Source organism: Pseudopodoces humilis, chromosome 1 (genome assembly GCF_049639895.1).
Source record: "Pseudopodoces humilis isolate 2021_Gansu_Grassland_sample_001 chromosome 1, ASM4963989v1, whole genome shotgun sequence".
Classification (NCBI taxonomy): Eukaryota; Metazoa; Chordata; class Aves; order Passeriformes; family Paridae; genus Pseudopodoces; species Pseudopodoces humilis.
The window spans coordinates 102,915,179-102,935,428 of record NC_142200.1 but is presented as its reverse complement, the minus strand read 5'-3'; the positions used below and the strand labels follow the sequence as shown (position 1 = coordinate 102,935,428).

Here is a 20,250-nt window from a genome sequence, read left to right as displayed (position 1 = left end):
GGTAACTGAGTAAGTGCTTACTTACGAGTCAACCATCTGACTCCTCCTGCTTATTGTTTGAAAATGGTTTGTTGCTGGTGTTTCCATAGACATGATTTGTACTCAGTTCCAAAGTGCAACAGAACCTACACGCACACAAAGAGAGTTTATTAAACTGGACATACAAAGTGAACAGCTGCTTCAGACTGGTGATTATGTTGCACTGCAAGCCTAGGAAGATAAAATGTTGACTTCCTAGCACCACTATTTTCTCTCAGAGCCACAAATTTCTTTCTCGCTTTCACGCTTTCTAATCTCCCAAATTGTTTTTTTAAATGACACAGCTTACGTGCATGTAATGCTTTTCACCCAGAACAATGCCAAAGTGCCATACAGACCTGGGATTGTATTAGGGAAGCTTCACAACAAGTACATGTTTCTGTATTAGCACTTTCTAGAAAAAAGACCCTGTGTACATGACAGAAAGTATATCAAGAAGAGGACAGCATGTACATTCACACATGATATAAATTGTTTAATCAAGAGTAAAGATTAATGTACAACCTCCAATGCTGTCTGCATTCACTCTCCTTTTAATAGTTCAAGCATGTTAAAGACATGTTAGTTAAGGTTTCATGATTTGTAGGATAATCAGTAGATATTCCTGGCTTCTCTAAGTTAAGGGAGAAAATTAAGTTAAAACCGTAAAATGTACTATTAAAAAAAAAAAAAAAAAGATAAAATTGTTATTCTGATTTTAATCTCACCATATAAATCGAGTCCTCATTTACATTTTGCTTCTTTTGGTTTTTTGACAATAGATGTCCACACTCTCCTTTTCCTGTAAAGGGCAAAAAAGCACTGATTTGTCGATGATTGTTTTATAAGTGAAATCAGTATTGAATATTTGTTTTGCTTTTAGTATCCAAAACGTTGTAAGGTGTACAGAAATTTTAAAAGCATATGATGCTACAAAACATATGATACTACATATAGCTAAGGCTTGCATTTTTTAAGTGTTACCTATATTTTCCCATAATTAGTTATAAACCTTGCCCTTGATGAGTCCTCTGGCATATAAACCAGCTGAACTTTTCAGCTATTTATTGTCTCTACAGGGAATTTAATAAAAGTCCTGTGTAAAAGCCACTCAATTTCAGTTCAAATTCAGTTCAAATTCAGGGAATTTCAGTTTTACCTTTGACCCTAGCATTTCAGCAACGTCTCCACCAGGCTGAATATCTTTCTCCATAATTGTAGTGCAGCTCCGTACCCCTTGTAATGATGTGAGACTCTTTCTTCTTTGCTTCTATCTCAGATCACCAAACTTTTCATAGAAAATTGGAAGGAACCACTGAACAGACCTACCTTGCCAAAACTGTGGGGACCTAAATGTGTAGCACCTCTGCAACTTCCATCTCACCACACAACAAGAAATGGCACACACTGTATCTTGGTATATACTCTCTGAAAGCATTTCTGATTTCTGGGTCTGTTTTTACATCCCATCTAATAGTTCTTGCACACCTCTTGTGTCTTCCCCGTGCCATTGTATGCCCAGGAGTGCATGAATAACACTTTTCCACATGCTCTCTTAGTGAGACACATCAAAAATTTAGAACATCCCTATCATGCTGGAATGAATTTTTACAGCAATGCCCATTGCTAGGCAAAACTCTGAACTCCTTATCAATAGAGATATTGACAAAAATATAAGGCCAGGGTTCAGCATTGTCTCCTCATCCTCTTAAGCAGAAATGCTTAGTGGTATAAAATTAAATTCCCTGTCACAAGTGTGACAAAACTGAACCTATTGTACCATTCTCTGCCTTGTGGTTTTGATTATTTGCTCAAAACTCTGGTGCCCTTTGCAAGGGTAAGAAGGTGCTGTGCCATGATACAATGGCAGCAATCACCATCATCCTGCTTAGTGGTTTGCCTGGAAATTGCTTGCAGTTTAAAAAAGCTTTCCTTTTAATTTAGTACATATGTGAAATAAATTATACTATGGACTGGTGCTGTCAAATATTTATTTAGTATCTCAGTACTTTAACTCACTTGCCAATCAGATAAAATTAGTTTTGAATTCTTTTGTACTGACATCATTTTCCTAACTTATAAATTCCCTCTCAGACAGAGAAGTAACAAATGTTTGCATTGGCCTGTTGTGAATAGCAGCGATGTTTAGGAATTTTAATGTACAGTTCAGTGTTTTCATAATGTCACTGTGAATCAGTGCTTAATTTTAGCTGGAGACAACTTTGTCCTTAAACAACTTTCTTCGTGTATTTTTCTATTTTCTAATTCAGCTTGAGTGTTAATGTTGGCTCCTTTCAGATAATTTGCATGGAGTTTCAAAGGCATAGGATTTCCCAAGACATTATTAAGCAGCAGCAGTGGCTGCAAAGCCAAGTGTATATTGCTGGATCAACAAGATTGGCTTCTAACAATCAAATTGAAAACACAATTGAAAATAATGACTAGTATTTTGAGAATAGTTTTACTATGTGTGTTACAGTGCCAACATCTTTCTGCATAATCCTGCTGATTATCTCTCATATAAATAGCATATTAACTTGTGAAGTTTATGAAAATAAGGTCTGCTCGATAATGTGTTGAAGTCAATGCAACAAGTTTTAAAACAGCTTTCTTCTCTGATATTTTCTTCATACAGAATGTAAGTTTTTGTCCTATACTTTAAACCTTTATTTGAAAAATTTGCACAGAATTAAGTTAACGACATACTATACAGAAGTAGCACCTTATTTGGATTAATTTTGTATTTCTAAAGGTTGTTCAAAATCCAAAAACTAAACACAGACAAAAAAATTAATCTACTTGGTTTTGCTGAATTTGCTTGCTAAAATCTAGTAAATATTGAACACATAAGTACTCTGATAACACTGCATTCCTACTGTGTATTTACCTTTTTTCTTTGTGTTTTGCATGACTGAGAATTTTATCACTGTCAACTTTCAGTCAGAGGATAGAACATATTTGAATAAGCTTTGCATGGCCTACATTTAAAAAAAAAAAAGAAAAAGGAAACCGTGCATGAAATCATGGGGAACAATTCATTATGAAACTCCAGCTTTTCAGGTTTCTGGTTAGATTTTGTACCCCAGAGTTTTGCCTCCGTGGTTGCCTTACTTATGTCTACATCACTAGTGAGGGATCACCAGAGCAAATGGGTTCTTGGGACCGCTGGTGGGAAGTTCCTGAAGTCACTAGCGGTGAACAGTAGAAACACAGGATGGTGAAAACATTTCTACCCCTTGTCTGCTTGGAGAGAAAGTGAATCTCTCAGTATATATGCTGACTGACAAAGGTAAAACTTGAAAGATTAGGTTAATTGGGTAGCCAGTACAAAAAGTTACTTTCTTAAGTGCGTCATTTTTTAGAAAGAGGTATCACATCAAGTCTGTAATTCTAGTAGTTATTTTACTTTTTATTGATCAAAAGTCCTAACTGTGATTTTATAAGTACTGCTTCTGTTTAACTGAGCCATATCAGCTGTGTACTAGCAGTTATAGTAGAAGCAGAAATTAGATATAACTTGGCTATGCAGCTAAACCTGGTAATAGAGTCCAGCTTCTGTGGGGCCATTTACATCCACAGTCATATGGAATAGTCTGTTACAGGATTATCCAAGAACAGAGTGAGCTCAGGCTGAAGAAACCCCAAATAGTACTTTTGTACTCAGAATTTCTCAGTCATAACCAAGCATGTAGCTTTTATTTTATTCACAATGTGTTCTGCACAACCAGATCATAGAAAATACTGCTTCTACCATTTACAGTGAAGAAGGCCAAAAACAAAAGGGGCTGAGAAATTGTGGAGCTGAAACTGTGGTGTGTGGATGGACTGCAGAGCTTTTCTCTTTGTGGTTCATTGAAAAAAACATTGAAGAACTGTAACATTGTAGGTTAAGCTACCAGCCCTGGGAGGGAACTGGGTCTGCAAGTAGATATTTTCCTAACAAAGTGGTCTGCTGACTGAAAATCTGGAGCACCATCAGAGTTCAACTAATTGAGCCAGACAGCTTGTTAGACTGTCTTATAAAAGCTGGATGTCTGGCTAGATAACTTTTGGCACTTTGAAGAATAGGGAGGCAGATTTATGAACTGGACAAATGAGCGTTGCAGTCAGGAATTTTTCTAACAGCTTGGCTCTATCTCTGAGAGACCCTTTGACTCTCAAAAAGGTGCTGCTTCAAAGGCCTCTTTCTGCCAGCTTTTAAATGCACCATTCAGCCTTGGATATTACTGCAGATTTTAAGCACCTTATCTTCCTGTGCAGCTCAGGAAAGAAGTAGGGTAAGTTTAGAGCCTGCTTTATTGCCATTTACTCAATAATGTGAAAACTTAGAAAAGCTTCAGGAAGGAGACAGGTGTGCCTGCACATAGAGAAGGAGCAAGGTGACATTAACATGCAGAAATAGCCTGGTGCAATTCTAGAAAGGTGAATCTGAATCTGTGATCTCCTAGCACTGCTGAGGCTTTAGAGACATTTACCTTCCTCATGCCATGCATGCAGTCAGGGCAGGCACACACCTCTACAGTGCACCCATAAAACCCTCATGCTTGGTTCTGCTTGGACAGGAATTGCTGAACTCCTTCCATGGCTCGCTCTCAGCAATCGAGCCCCAGCTCGCTGTGTCCTGAGCTACACCGCCGATTAGCCTCCATATGCTTGACCCCAGCAGGCAGCCAGCAGCAGAGCTGCCAAGGTTTCTGCATTTGTTTCTGCCCTGACGGTGTCGCACGTCATTCCAATTCAGATCCATCAAACAATCCACCACAGAAACTGAAACACCGTGGGCAGAGGAATACACAAAATAAGAATTTCTTGGAAAAACCCCAGTCGCTATAATTGTAAATAGCTGTTTTTCTTCTTTGCATGCTATTTCCCTTATGGATTCCACAATTTCTGATTTCTGAGCTTTAGATCAGCTCAGAGTGGAAGAGGTAAATTCATGCCTGGAAGTGATTGAAAAATAAGATAGCAGCTGCACAGGGAGACACATGTCGTGGGGTATTTCCAGTATGACCAGGGTGCCAGACACTTTTCTACACAAACAGAAGGAAACAACTGAGAATTGGGAACTTCACCACAGGTTTGTAATGTTTCTGCTCCCTCACATAACAAAACAGAACAGAAAATACAAAGGTTCATGAGAGTTAAACACCTATCACTGGTCTGATCTGGTCATGTTTGGAGAAGTTTTTTTATGTAAGCTAAACTTACATAAACTGAGACTAAACTTACATTACTGAGACATCACTGAGGCTGTTAAAAGCAAAGTGAGCAACACCCCTCACACCCAAGGAGAAGATAGATGACGCTGTGGCTTAGCATGTTCCCTTTTTGTTCCTGGGAACCTGCGTGCAAATAATGCTGACCACTTGCCAGTGTTGTCATGTTGCCACTCTTTTTCACCATTATTTGGTCTTTGTGATCCCAAGAGGATAGGTGGCCTGGGAAACCAGCCACAGAAATGAGGCAGAGGAGTACATTGTTTTCAGAGCCAGACTCAGAGCCCATCCACACTTGGGAATTGAGAAAGGAGGTAGCACATTAGTCACAAAATTCCTCTATTCCTTATTTCAATCACCACTTCTTCTTTTCTCTGATTTTCAGGGTACACACTGCTGTTTTGAAGTCCTGCACTTAGATTTAAGGTAAGAATAGAAGAGGAAGCAAATATATGGGGAAAGCTCCAACTGATTTTTGGCAAATCCTCTGCTTGATCTGTGCTGCACTGTTGCCAGCGCTAAGTGTTCCAAAATCATACGTGATGAGGGTGGCTTAAAAATAATCAATTTGGAGTTCCTTTTTATTTGCCTTCTGGCTTAAAAATAATCAATTTGAGGTTCCTTTTATTTGCCTTTGGTTTCTTAGCCTTCAGGGTAAGCTCAGATAATGTTTTCTCAGAAACCATGTGTGCTAGAAAGCTGCTTTCTCTTTTTCATTTCTCAAGTCCAGCCTAGCCCTATGCTAAAGTTTCATGTATCAAATAACATAAGATGTGCAATAAGCTTACTGCAGGTGAAATCATTCATCTTGTTCACCTCATGTTTTGTTTTGTTTGCTGTAGTCTTGCATAGAACAGAAGGAAAAAAAATAGACAATTAGTCTGAATAAAAACATGAGAACAGAGAGTTAGGGAAGGAGAGGCAGCAGCTTAAGGAAACAAAAAAGAGAGAGGAGGGCAAGGGTGGAAACCATGATGAAGCAGGAGGATGGAAATATTCGCCATGGGAAAGATTTAGGAGGAGAAAGAAATGCTAACAAAGAGCAAAGATAATTCTGCCTATACCTGTCCTTTAGTATGTCAGCGGCTTTGGAGCTCTGGAATCTATCAGGGCTATAAATAGCTATGTGTCTGTAACTAATTATTTGAAGTTGTGCCAATATTTAACCAAGAATTATCTCTGCCAAAGCAAATGGGCAGCAGCAGATGGACCTTTGGAGACCAGTTATTTTCAAACTTCTAAATGCTGCATACTCATGTAGTTTGTATTTATATGTCTTCTACAGGACCAAGTTAATCTGAAATTCAGAGATCATTAGAGAGTTGGGTTGGAGGGACACTCTTAAAATTCTTGGGTCTGAAATTAAATCAGCAAAATTTGGTTTTGTTAGCAGGTATGTAACTCTGGTGAGGGCTATCACAGTCTGATTTTTGATAGCCTCAGTATATGTGATACATGTCTTGCAAATAATTTGAAGGAACAATTCAGCAAAGCACAGAAGTCTGCCTGTTTCTTCAAAGTATTTCTTCTCTATTTTAGAATTTCTTCTTTTACTCCTCTGAATATTTTTGCTATTGTGTCTCCTGTAGCATTCTTATCCCTTTCATGTGATGTTGAATTGTCTTTCCATTGCTCTAACTCTTTTTTGTTTATCTCTCTGCCCCAAAAATCGGAGATGTCCTACTTAATATACATTGAACTGCCTCCCATCTTCTTTTAAATACATCAGTGAGTTTGCAAGATTTCTGTAAAATGAGCCATAACATGTTCTCTTTGCAAACATGTACTCTTACAGCTTATGAAATAGATGTGTCACGTTTAGTACCTGCTTAGCCACTCCACATATCCTATGTCCTTACAGACTGAAGAGTAATTAACGTGTTATCTAGTTCGGGAGGTTGGATTTAGCTTTGTTGAAGTTGGTGAGCCATATTTAATCTTGGTAAATGTCAGAATTTTTTCCCCTCCCCAGATTTCAAATGCAAAGCCAAAATTAGAATAAGGCTCCTTGTATACAATCTACCTGGAAGTGTTCTCACTGAATGATCAATACATAACCAGAGAAACATTGACTCTGTGACTTAGATGAGAAGCTAAGATGAATATTGTGGTACAACTTCAACCAGTAAAAGGTTGAAACAGAAAAAACTTGAATTGTCATTAACTTCTCTCTATTACAAAGAGAGAAGTATTACACAAAGAGAGATCTATTACACAAAGGCACAGAATATTTGCACTTGGCATTCACATGGAAAGCTCTCTCTCATCTCTCCTCCCTTAAGTCTGCTTGGCTTAGTAGTAAGTACTGGTTGTGCTCTGCAAAGACAACAAATAGACTGAAAGAGACAGAAAAAGATCAGGCAAATAAAAAGAAAAGATGGATTGAAAAATATGCTGTGACTAAAGACAAAACATGATTGAGACAGGACTTATTTCAGGCATTGTGTGTTGGTCAATAATTTGTTGCTGATTTAAAACTGACTGTAAGTAAAGTAACTTGGCCAGCAATACTTCAGCTACAGAAAGTAGATAATATTTATTATATAATTAAATACTGATTTATTTATCAAAATATTCCATTTATTTATTTATTAAATAGCTTGTTATTTAACCTTCCTATCCCATAGACTGGGTTGGTTTTTTTTGCAAATATTGAACTTTAACTTAATTTGATTCTTTAGAGCATCATTTTCATACATTTAATGAAACATATCACATGCTCATGAGGCACACAGAAAAAATACAAAAGTTCTCCAAGTGGGAAGCTTTAGTCACACATGTAATTTTGGCGGTATCAGCATATGATGAAGTCTGCAACATCAGATCCATGCCTGGATATCACCTATTGTGAGGTCCTAAGCTGCAACAATAAAGAACCAAGGAAAATATTTCTCCTTTTTTCTCTCCCTCCCTCCTTCTCCTACACCCACACGAACGCACCCACCCAGACATGTGGGTGTGCGTGCATGCATGCACGTACACACAAAAAGCTTCTGTTTCAACTCCCTTCTCCCAGCTTCTTTGGACAATTACAAATTGCAGATGTTCCAAACTTCAGGGCAGGGTTCAGTTTTGTTTGCAAATGAAATATATGATTAATACATTAAAAAAAATTACTCATCTTTTCAATAGGAATATTCATCCCTTGAACTGGCCTAGGAATACAGAGTTATTACAAATTTCCTTCTACTTATGGAATTAAAATGATCAATTCTTTGAAGACACATAGTGTTGATTTTTCTTTTTTTTTTTTTTTTTTTAAAAAACCAAATGAGGGATAATATGTCTTTTTCTTTTTCTAAATAAATATTTTTTTTATCAAAAATATCCTGTCTACTTCCACTGCTAAAAGAGCATGTTTTGGTGTCCATTTAAATGTAATGTAACAACATATTTATATTTTCAGGGTTTTTTAGCTAATAATAATCCACTACTATTTTTGTAGTGTGTAATAAAAATCAGTGGCTGCAATATTATTAGCCTGGCATTTGTGGGCACACCTATTACAGTTTCTTACATTATTAAACTCAAACCCATTTGCAAGAACTGACCAGCTCAAGGGGCTGACTATAACTCATACACTCTTAAGACCATATTTTGGTACACAAACTATGTTATTGCCCAGCCCCCATCACCACTAGGGGGTTGTGGGGTTTGCCTTAACAGTCGTTCAATTGTTAGTCAGCTCCTGATGACTGGACTTACTGCAAGGATGGAAGTGTAGTGAACCTTAGGTGTTTTGGATGGTATTTGGCAGGTAGTGTGAATGTGGTTTGAATGTTGTGCATCCATTTTCCTGACACAAACTGAAGGGTGCTTTGAAAGGGAGAAGATGCAAGGTGATGCTCCCAAAGTGAACCCTAACTACTGTAAAACTGATGGCAGGTAGGTCTGCTGATACAAGTTGCTCGGGTGTTTGACACACACCCCCACACCTACACATTCCATCAGAAGAGCTGAGTGTCAGCATGAGACTGAAAAGCTGAAATGTTGGAGGAAAGATGAAAAAAGAGGCAGGAGAAGAGATTGAGAGAAACTTGATATACATATTTTTTAAAATATGGAGGTGGGGGAATTGAGAAAACAGAAACTGGACTTCCATAGCCTAAGAGCAAAAAAGCTTGATGATTTTCCTTCTATCCTCTTCTCTATGCTTCAATTCTCCAGACTCCCACAGTAGATTGGCAACATCTACATCTGCATGAGCTTTTCTAATCTACTTTCTGTTATACTAATTCTTCCAATGATCTTTACATATTACTCAGAAGCCTTATACTCCCAAGTGCTCAGTTCCATGCTTCTCAAGCATATATTCCCATATATATTGCAAAGATCATGGAGAGGTGTGAAAGAGGTCTGACCTGAAAGCATGCTGTGTGGAAAAAGGGAAGATGGGGACTGTGGAAAGTTATTTTCTTCCCAAGTACAAATGAGCAGCTAAGACAAGAAACTTTCAAAGCCTCTTCAGCATTTCTCATTTTCCTATTCTTTTTAGTCTTATCAAAAATTGTTGTGACCTTAGTAATGGCATGCTTGGCTTGTGCAAGAAGGGAAGTCATTTCATATATTGATATCAAAAGCCTTGCTTTCAATTCTCTGTACTCAGTTCTGCTGAGTTAGGAAACATGATGGCTTTATCCAAAGTGCTACAGCATGTTTCAGCAATGTCATTTTCCCCAAGTGGAATTAGGAAAACACAGCACTTCAGAATCTGCATAAAACTCTACTTAAAAAGTAGATACTTTTAATACTACTGGCGTAGTGCAAAGCACTATCACAAGTTCTTGCACAAGGTTTGCGAAGTGTCCGGGCCAAAACTCACTTACATTTCACGACTACACCATGGCTGGTTACTGTGACAGTCTGCCATAAAAACCTTCTGCTTCAGCAGAGCCCTGTGCTCCCTTTGGCTCAGCTGCTCCTTTCACAGGGGCCTTTAATTGCAAGCGCTGAGGTGAAGAACTTTCTCAGCTGCCTTTTCTCAACACAGCCCTTGGTCACACCCCCAGCAGCCAGAACCTGTGGGGTGGATCAGAGCCACAGGTTGAGCCACTTAAACGTGCAATAAATAGATTTTAGTTGAACCGGTTGGTGCTATAAAATGCTGGGGTTTAGGAAGGCTGTGTTTAACAGGTTTGCTGTTTAAATTATTAGAAATAGACTGGTGACCCACTCCCAGGAGGCATAAAAAATGTCAAGTCAGTTTAGTCAACTTGTAAGTTTTTGGCAGTTTAGCATTTGACCAGTCAAATTTTGAACACCAGACATGGCTCTGACACAACACCCTGTGTCATACACAGCACTAGAGGGCAGAGCTAACACCTGAGGAGAAATTAGGGTGCCTTAAGGTCTAGGGAACATACCTTAGAGTGCAGTCAAATCAACTCCTAGGAAATAGCTGGAGAAGGAAGCTGAGACACAAAAGTCAAAATATTAGGCGACTGGTAAAATAAATGACAAATTAATTGCTATGCTGAAAGCATGACAAACACTACAACCATGGGTTTATATATTCCTCACAGCTGTTTGGGAGCATTTGCAGCTCTGAGGGACTCCTCCTTCTTTGCAAGGATCTGTTTGCCAATGGAAGGACTGGACATGTCCCTTTGAAAACCAAAGCAGAGATGCTGGAGCACAATTCTACAAGGGGAAGGAAACTTCATGCTATGCGCTGTGTGCCAGGGAGGGGGCAACTTTGCTGGGGCCAAAGTCCTCCTGCCACTGGCCCTGTAGTATTCCTGGATCTCCATGCAGCGTGGCTCACAGGTGGTTGGAGGCACTTGAAGTGGGAGTGGATGGAGACACTGTGAGGTTCTGTGATAAATACTGAAGGTCAGCTCTTGTGTGGTGGTCCCTGTTGGCCCTGTGTGTGCAGGTACAGGTGTTGGTAGCCTACTCTGGAGGAGACTCACAGCATCAGTGAGACCTCAGGAAGCATCAGTGAGACCTGTCTTTCTGTCTTTTATATGGTTGTTGGCCTGGGACCGTGAGATGAGCCACATTCCATACTTGTTCATGCCATGCCACATACCAACAGTGTGAGGCATTCAGCACCTATAGACTGGGTAGATACAGGCAGCCTCGGATTTAATTGCTCTCTCTCATCTAACTGCAGATCATGGCTGGTGAAGGTTGGAGAGTGTGAGAAACTGGATGAAATAGTGAAACGAGAGTGTGTTCTCTGCAGGCTCAACACAGAATTCTAGGCAAGATTCTTACCCACCTAGAGTTCTACAGATGCCCACAGAGAACACAGATAAACCGTCTGGATAAAATTGCATCATTTTCTACACTGCTACATAACTTTCACCCATTAAACTGCTGCAAGGCCTTAAAAAAAGAAGAAAGTAAAAGTTACTACACTCCCCCAGCCAAATAACACCAACCAAGAGCAGCCAAAATCTGGTTTACCTCTGTTTGTCAGAAAAAAAAAATTGAAGTAATTTTGTATCTCACTAATATTACAGCTGCTGATTTATGACCAGGTATCTTCATTCATTTCTTGAGACTGCTCAGTCTCCAAGAAATGAAGTGTGATTTTTACAGTTTACATGGCAATAATTCATATGAGGGTCATGGCCTGGCACATGACAACGCCTGACCCCACATAGCATGATATGAGTGTAAGAATCACACTCTTTCTTAGGGTCAGCAGCTCCATGACACAGATCCCTGTGTTCAACCCACCACCCACAAAGTGGGGGAAATATGTTGTTTTCCTTTTTTAAAATTTTTCTTTTTTTTGCCAGCTCCCTGAATTACTTTCAGGTAGTTCTGCACATTTCTACTTTTTCATTTAATTAGGTGCAAACACTCTGTATAAATAAAATAAAAATTTCCCTGCAGCTAGTAGACTGTTGCAGACTGCCAGACACTGAAAAATGTTTGTCTGTGTTGCCATTGCCTAATAATTCACATTTTATAAACAAAGAAATCTTTCTCTCCTGCTTTTTTCTCTCACGTTTCCAGTTAGCTTTTAGGGGTTAGAAGCTTGGATACAGCTGCAGAATAAGTTTAGATCCCAGTATACAGTAGGTGTACTATCCATGACAAACAATAGGTATACAGTACTACCAAGGTTCCCTGCCTGCCTTTCAGTCACACAGACTCCATATCCTTTAGGAGATGTCATTGCAGTGCTTATATGTAAATTAGGTACTTCAGATCTCTTTACATGGTCCTTGGGAAGTCAAGTCATAATTCTTTATGTTCTTTTTCTAGCAGGGGCACAAGGCATAGACTTCCCCCATCATAATGATATGATACTATGAAAATATCTATAGAGAACTTACGTTGTTTTACTAAGAGCATATCAGAATGGTGTGTAATGTTGGTTATCTCTGTTTTGATGTGAAGTGAGAGAGTCTGGAGAGGCTGTGCAAGCTTACAAGTTGATGTGCTTCTAAGCTACAGAACCCAAATCCTCTTGGTTTCCACAGTCCCCCACTATCTACGAAGAACCATTGTCAACATGTCTGGCTCATAGGAAACCAGTTATTTGGTTGCATTTATATATAGATCAACTGGTATCTGAGAGTTTGGAAATGGTAACTCATACCTGGGCATGGATCACCGCAAATAGTTACTGTTTTCCTCTAGTGCTGTAATTCTGTGTAGATGCTGCAGCCCAGTCTAGGGGCACTGAGCAAGCTGTATGCCTCAGTTTTTCCTGCATTTAGGTCCTTTCTATTTCAGCTCAAGACAGGACTTCAGAACTTCCAAACTGTATTATAAATTCTAATAATCATGCTGGTTAGAGCGCTTTAGTCACCACCTTGCTCATATATTAATCTGCATCTCTTTCTTAAAAATAAAGTAGTGAAAATTTAGGATGGTAAGTAAAGCTAAAGCCTATATCCCGTTTAAATTCAGTTCTTCAAGTTAAATTATGCTGACTGCCAGCATCTGAAGCTATTGCCTTATGCAGACAATCAAGTTTAACAGAAGCTCATGCTTTAGTGAAGGAAGAGGTACCTTTTTCTGAACAGAAACTTTATTTCTATTGTGCTTTATTCTGATACGAAAAGTGACCATTCTTATGACTTTCCAGCATTCTTCAAAGACCAGTTTCTTAGCCAGCTAGAGAACTTTAACAAATCTCCCAACATCTGCTCAGCTTGTCTTGAAATAGCAAATGTTTCGGAGTGTCTACTTGCTCAAGACCTCAGGACCCTAATCTTTATTTTGCAAAGGCTCAAGATCATGTGTTAGAATTTGCAGAACTGGAGCAATGTAAATTTTCTGCGGCAGAAAGTAAATATTCCTAGTAGTAGATATGAAGAGACCAAATACAATAATATCTAATATGTAAACACATATGTTGCTGTTTGCAAATGTGTCACTTTTATTTCTTTTAGGTGTTTTATTTAATCTTAAAAATCCACTCCAACTTGAATGACATATTCCAGACATAAATGTGCACAGATCCTGCTCAAGTTGTAGGTGTTCAAATCTTTGTTGTGTGCTTCACCTCACACAAGTGTCTTGTGTGTGTGCATTCATACATGCACGTACATGCTACATAACCCAGTGCCTTCCTGTGTCTTACTCACTGCATAAAAGTTTTCACACAATGAGGCATTGTTTTAAAAAATATCCCCATTGGCACCTTCACTGCTCCCAAAGCAGGCACGATCTATCAGTGGTGTAAAGCTGCAGGCACAATTAATCTTTTGTAATCTGTCATAATACATTGTATTTTATACACTGAATAGTCTGACTGATGTGTTACTTTAATGCCATGAATGCCAGAGGTTCTGAGCAAAATATTATATCTGTTTCTAAGTATCTTAACTTCCAGATCTCATTTTGAGATTTTGGTTCCAAGAAGGATTTGATTCTAAAAGCAGGATTTTTTTCTTGATTATTGTTGATTTCAATGCAAAACCATGCATATCTTTTAAGTATAAAACCTACTCTGCTGAGCTTTATAAAAATCTTCCAAAATACACTAAGACCAGGAGTTTTTTGCTGATATAAATATAAGACTGGAAGGACAAATGTTTGGCAGTGAAATACTTACCTTCCAGGAATTAATAACTGGTAAATATCCTTACCTTTCCACACTTTACGGACTTACTTTACAGTTGAGATCAGATGGCAGGAAGAAGCCAGGTCATTCTATGAACTGTTCATGCCTTCAAAAAGGAATGGATCTTGTGGTCTTGTGGTAATTCTTTAAAACCAGTAAGATGTTCCACTCAAGAATACAAGCTGAGATTTTCCAAGACAGGAGCCAGAGTGGCAACACGCCTTTACATATATCAACACAAGGAAATGAGCCAATTATAGCAAAACTAACCCAACAGACCTTCGGAATTTTAGATGGAAATCCGGAAGATACTGCCCTGTCCTCCTCCTGCTTTGACCAAACTCATGAGGACAGCAAAGGGCCAATAAAGTCATCATCCCTATGACAAGTGTCAGGGAAACCTGGAGCAATTGCTGTGGTCATGTTAGGTCCCTGTTAATGTCTGTCAGTCTTGCTGTAATTACTTACCCAGTTTCATGGAATCTCTTTGCTGTCTCACTAGAAGTGTCCACCACTTTTTAAAATAGGGGTAGAACTATTGGTGTATCAGAGGATTAAAACTGCATTTATGCCATTAGCTACATTGCTAGTAAAAGAAACATAAACTCAAGGCATATTACAATTTTCTGTTTCCCTTTCTGTCATTTTGTATGTTCATTCCTGTTATACAGAGCATGGAATTTCTGTTGAAATTAAATGCACTTTTGTAGTTGTGTTATGCCCACTATCCTATGTTAAGGATGAAGTGAGAAAGAAATTTCATATCCTACTAATTTTGGAGGCAATCCTTACGAGTAAGGCTGGCAAGACAATGCGAAAAAAAAAAACCCAAACCTGCTGCCCTTCCCATTCTCTGAATAAACAGAAAATTCGAAGCTACCTAAAAGCTATTGGCAAGTTTTCAGCATGTGCATTCATATGCCTGCTATGGCTATACAGAAGAGGAAGAAGACAACAATTCTTTTAAAGTCAGCAGGATTGGAGCATCATCTTCCCAAATTCATCAAATGTAGGTATTTTAAAAAACTTCTACTGCTGTGGTGTTACTTGCTTCCTTGAATTTCTTATATGGGCGTTCCTGAGCTTGTGAGATTTTTGTGAGACTGAAACCAACACTGCACCTGTTTGTCATTCTCAGTTTGTCATTCAGACCATGCCTGTATCTGCCTACCAGCACATTGCCTTGTAGGACACCAGGGCTTCTGGCAGAGAGAAGGGTCATCTCCTTCTTTCTGCTCCTGGATCATAGTTTCTTGCCAGACTGAACATTTCAGCCCAGCTTCAAATTTCTAAGGGAAAAAATTTTAAGAAGCTGAAATAAAAGCAAAATAGGATGGGAATATGAAAACAACATTTCTGAGCCCTGCAGAGTTCCAACAGCAACACAAAACTATTCCGTTTATATATTTAGCTAAATAAATCCTGGCATCACCATTAGTATGTTTCCTTTCATTGTGGGGGTTTCTTTTGACTCGTGTTGGGACAAATATAAGACAAATGAGAATGAGGGACAGATGTCAGTTCTGTAAGTGCTAGTGGGAACTGGAAACTCCTTTCATCAGCTGCTTTCAGTGTTTAACCTGACCAAGACCATTCATCTGGACCAGGAGTGCTGACAGAGACCAGCTGATGGATCCCCACTTCAACCTTCAGTTCCTCATGCCCATGCTGAAGCTGGAATCTGAAACAGCAGGATGAATCCATCCCAGTGCTGCTCTTCAGGAAGGCTTGGTCGCCAGGGTCCCGTGCCTTTTTGGCACTTCTCAGCCCTCACCTGAGCAACATCACTCTTGCTGCGGCAGCCACTGACCTCAGCAAGGCACGGCTGCCTGATTTTGTGCTGCGGAGAGGAAAACACTCCCCACGCCTGCACCCACATCCTTCTGGAGATGCACAGCTGAGCCCACAAACTCACCGTGTACCAGCACCAGCTATGTAGCTGCCCTTCTCCTCTCACACAGGGATTACTGCTGCTCGTCGCTTATCCTTTCCCCCCTTCTCTCTCCCTCCTGGCTTTTGCATTTCTTCCACCGTGATCCATTAGGTATTTACCGGCAGGATAATGTGACTTTTCACACCGGTTCTCTGTGTGCGCTGCCCTGCAGACCGGGCTGGATAAAGCCTCTCCCCAGCCCCAGCTGGCTGGACATCCCCCCCCACCTTCCCCTCCCCTTCACACTAGCCAAGCCAAGGATTCCTCTCTCCCTCCCTCCTTCTTTTTCCACCCCTCCCGCCTTCAGTGCAAACCCAAGACGAAGGATCCTGCCGAAGGAAAGCGCTCCTTGAAATCATCACGGCAGACCCCACTACGAAAGTGCAGAGGAGGAGAGAGAAAAAGCCTCGGCAGCCAACCTCCTGCAGCTGAGGGCTGTGCAAGCAGGGCAATGGCTCCAGGCTCTCAGAGATTCTCTCTCACCTTTCTCCAGGGCGTGGGATCTTTCTTCATACTTCAGATCATCTCTGTTAAGGCTGATGGTGAGTCTCCCATTCAGTTTGGGCTGGGTTACTATGGCTGGAGTGAGAGCTGTATGTTGAAATATGTTACTGCAAAAAACAAAAAAAATAGAAGAGAACAATCCCAAACTTTTTTTTTTTTTTTTTTTTTTAATAAGAAGCTTAAATACATGCCCCAGTTTTCATTAGGAAACTTCTGATTCAGAGCTTTTTGAGACTTTACAAATATCCTGGGGTTAAGCAGAGAAAGGAAGTAAGATCCCAGAAGGCTAAGATTATTTTATTACAACAAAATGACAGGATAGTGAACTTTTCCAGAGGAAATAAAAAAAATGAAACAAAGCCAGAACACAACTAAGAAGACTCAGCTATATTTTAGGAGACCTCCTATAATTCAAAGTACCTTTTCTCCAAAGAACTTTCCCATCTCCCCACTTCAGATGTGTCACTTTACACAGGCAGGTACTTGAGGAAGGGAATCCAAGAAGTGAAGAACTTTGATAACCTCTTCTGTTCAGTGTCACACACACTGAAAATGACTGCTCACCTTTCTGCATATGGGCTTCGTCTGCGCTTCACTGCTGAGGGATGTGATCAGGACACGGATTTGGCTGAAGCACCAGCTACCAGTTACTCTGAAATGGGACTTTTTACTCTCTGATGGTGATCCTGAATAGCTGCATCCCTTGAAAGTTTCCATTAGCCTGATGCCCTTTTAATGATTCAGCTTGTGATAATGATGACCAATTTGTCTAAACCCAAACATGACTGACTTTTGAAACAACTGTGTCTTTTCCTGGGACAGCAATGCTGAATGGTCACATTTTTCCACTTTCACATCTGCGATAGATTTATGCTCAATCTCAGGACTTTTTTATTTCAATACCTTAATACTTTACCATTGATGTTTGCTGGATTGTTTCAGAGAATAGAACTTTAATATTATAGGGCAATAAAAATCTCTTCTTGTTTGTTCTGAGTATTTTTCCTGTTTAAGTTAAATTTTGTTTCAGTTGATGACAAAGAATGGCAAAGAAAAGGGAGAAAATTAATCTTGCCTGTATGTCTCTACTGCTCCAAATAGAATGCATAAATGTATACCATTTATACAACAGAACCCTGTCATGTAAAGTTTAAGAGAGTTACATTTCATTAAGCATAAAAAAAATAAATGTGTCTGACAACTGCATTATGTTGCAGTAGGCAAAACTGTGGCTCTGTTTTTAGGATGTACTCCTTCCCTAGCAAAATGTCTTTGAAATGAAAAGAGGTGGGAAAAGCATATCCATGAAAAAGGTTTCTTCACAGAACTTAAGGACGCAGTGCAGGAATAATAATTTCCCTTGCTAAGAATTCTTCACCTGAAGATCCCCTTGTTTTTTCAGGAGCTCATTCCAATTTTTATTATTACCATAAAATTAACTAAACTAAGTCCTTGATTCCTAAACAGGCATCTTCTAAGAGAAAGGAAAAAAAAAAAGTTGGACATCATTTTAAAGCAGAGGTCATGAAAGACTTTGTCATTCAACAGTTTGTCAAATTTACTTCACATGAGGTAAAATATTTATAGAATGAAAGGGCAGAATATCTGAAGTACTTTACAGTTGTCAAGAATTATTATAATACTGTGGTTTACAGTTCTATTTAAATTCTAAATAACATTGTGAAAGATGTATGTCTGCTACTTACTTGATCTTCAGTGAGTTCTCCTAATATTAATATTCAAGGAAACTACTATAACACTGCCCTATAAGCCATCTAGGTTAAAGCAGAATAAAACACAGTATGTCAGCTTTAAAATTTAATGGTATACATTTAAGGATATCTGAGAGTATAAAACAGGATTAATACTTGCTTTTATAGCAGATTCTGGCCTGGTCCAGTCAGAAAACACCTTCCCATTTTTTAAGGTGTGGGTGAAAATATAATTGCGCTAGTCTCTAATACATGTAAATGTCACTTAAGTGCCAATGGACCATTCTGAATGACACATACGTGTTTGTGTATTTGTTATTTTTAACTGAAGGTATCTGACTGTGTTGCAAACTGCTAAAGGGATTTTGAATATGTCTTGTAAAAAACCTGTGAAATTCAGACTGGCCCCTGTTGCAGTCAAACCTCTGAAACTGGTTGCAATATATTTCCCTAAGGAAGACTTTCACTTTATTATCTCACACAAAAATAATGACAGAGAGTAGGCAATAAAACTAATGGCTGTCGAGGTCTGGTGAAGGTGTAAAGCTTCAGAGCTTAATTGATCTCTTTTGACCATTATTTACCATGGCACATTACTGTAGCACAAGTAGGCTGCAGAAATAACCAGGCAAATGCAGAAATAAAATATAGCTTTGTTTTACTTTGCAGCCTTTTTTCCCAACAGAAATGTGCTTGCTCCAAGCTGTTCAGGTCCAGGTCAGAAGGACAGAAGGCTCCCCAAGGGCTTGTTCATGCTCTGGGGTACCATGGTGTGCCACTGCCAGTGCAGTTACTGGGGGATAATATGTGTTATTGTGCCAGTTCTCAATTGTATCAGTGCAAATTCAGGGGGTTTAAATTGTTTTCCATTTGCATTGGAATTGGAGAACAAGGATGCGACTTCCTGAATCCTGCACAGGAGTTGCCTCCACTTTTTTTGCCTCCCTTTTTTGCCTTTTCAAGGCTCCTAAAATATCCACAGGTATAAACCATAGTTTGCTGCAGAGTACTTGCTCTGAGACAGAGCATGTCAGGAGAGGGTGATGGCGATTCATTTATTGAGAAGCTCCTGAAATTAAAAATGTGCTAATTTCAAAGCTTTACTAATTGTGCCAAACTGGAGCTGGTCTGTTGGCTAAATCTGGATTACATTAGACCCTATTGGTCAAGCCAGTCATCAGCAATGACCATGTACAGTGACTGCACAGGTTGCAAGTGAAAGGATCCAGAGTCCAGGAAGCTGGGCACCAATAGGTGAGGATCTGAGACACATGCCTCTAACTAGAAACCGATGACATCCAAAGTAAGAAAACCCCCCCTACTAGAGTATTAAATTTGGCTTGTTTTGCATCCTTTTTTTAAGTAAAGGAAAAAAAATGTATGTTTTTTTCTCTTCTCTCTCTAGACTCTCACATTTCAGTAGCAGATGTCTACACATTTCATTCTCCTGCTCACAAAGGAGCACACATTCTTGCGTAAATAATTCCAACTATTTGATCCTAAAGTGTCCAGTAAAATCAAAATTTAGGCTCAAGCTGGGTTTAGCTGATGGGGAACTCAAAGGTGACACCTCGATTTTGCTATTTTTCTGATGGTGTAATAATTTTTGAATTGAATAAACATCATTTAGTGTTGTTTCTCGCAGAAATAAACTCCACGTTTGTGAACACTAAGTAGAACTGGCAATTAACCAGATCTCTGTAGAGTTAGTGGATCTTCTACCTTTACACTTACAATCAAGTTACATTGTTACACACATCCATATTAATGAAAATTAAATTTCTCTTGAAATTCCCTTCCTTTCCTCTGCTCTCTTTTACCTCAATTTGAAATTTT

The 20,250-nt window shown here is 39.2% G+C and overlaps 1 protein-coding gene across 1 annotated transcript in view; it reads left to right on the top strand.

Moving 5' to 3' along the window:
* The first annotated feature begins 16,537 nt into the window (after positions 1-16,537).
* Positions 16,538-20,250, top strand: part of SUSD5 (sushi domain containing 5) — a 40,462-nt gene continuing 36,749 nt past the window's right edge. The window contains exon 1 of the mRNA XM_005519079.3: positions 16,538-16,740. Within this exon, the coding sequence (XP_005519136.2) occupies positions 16,650-16,740 (91 nt within the window). The 5' untranslated portion in view covers positions 16,538-16,649. The remainder of the gene's footprint in view (positions 16,741-20,250) is intronic.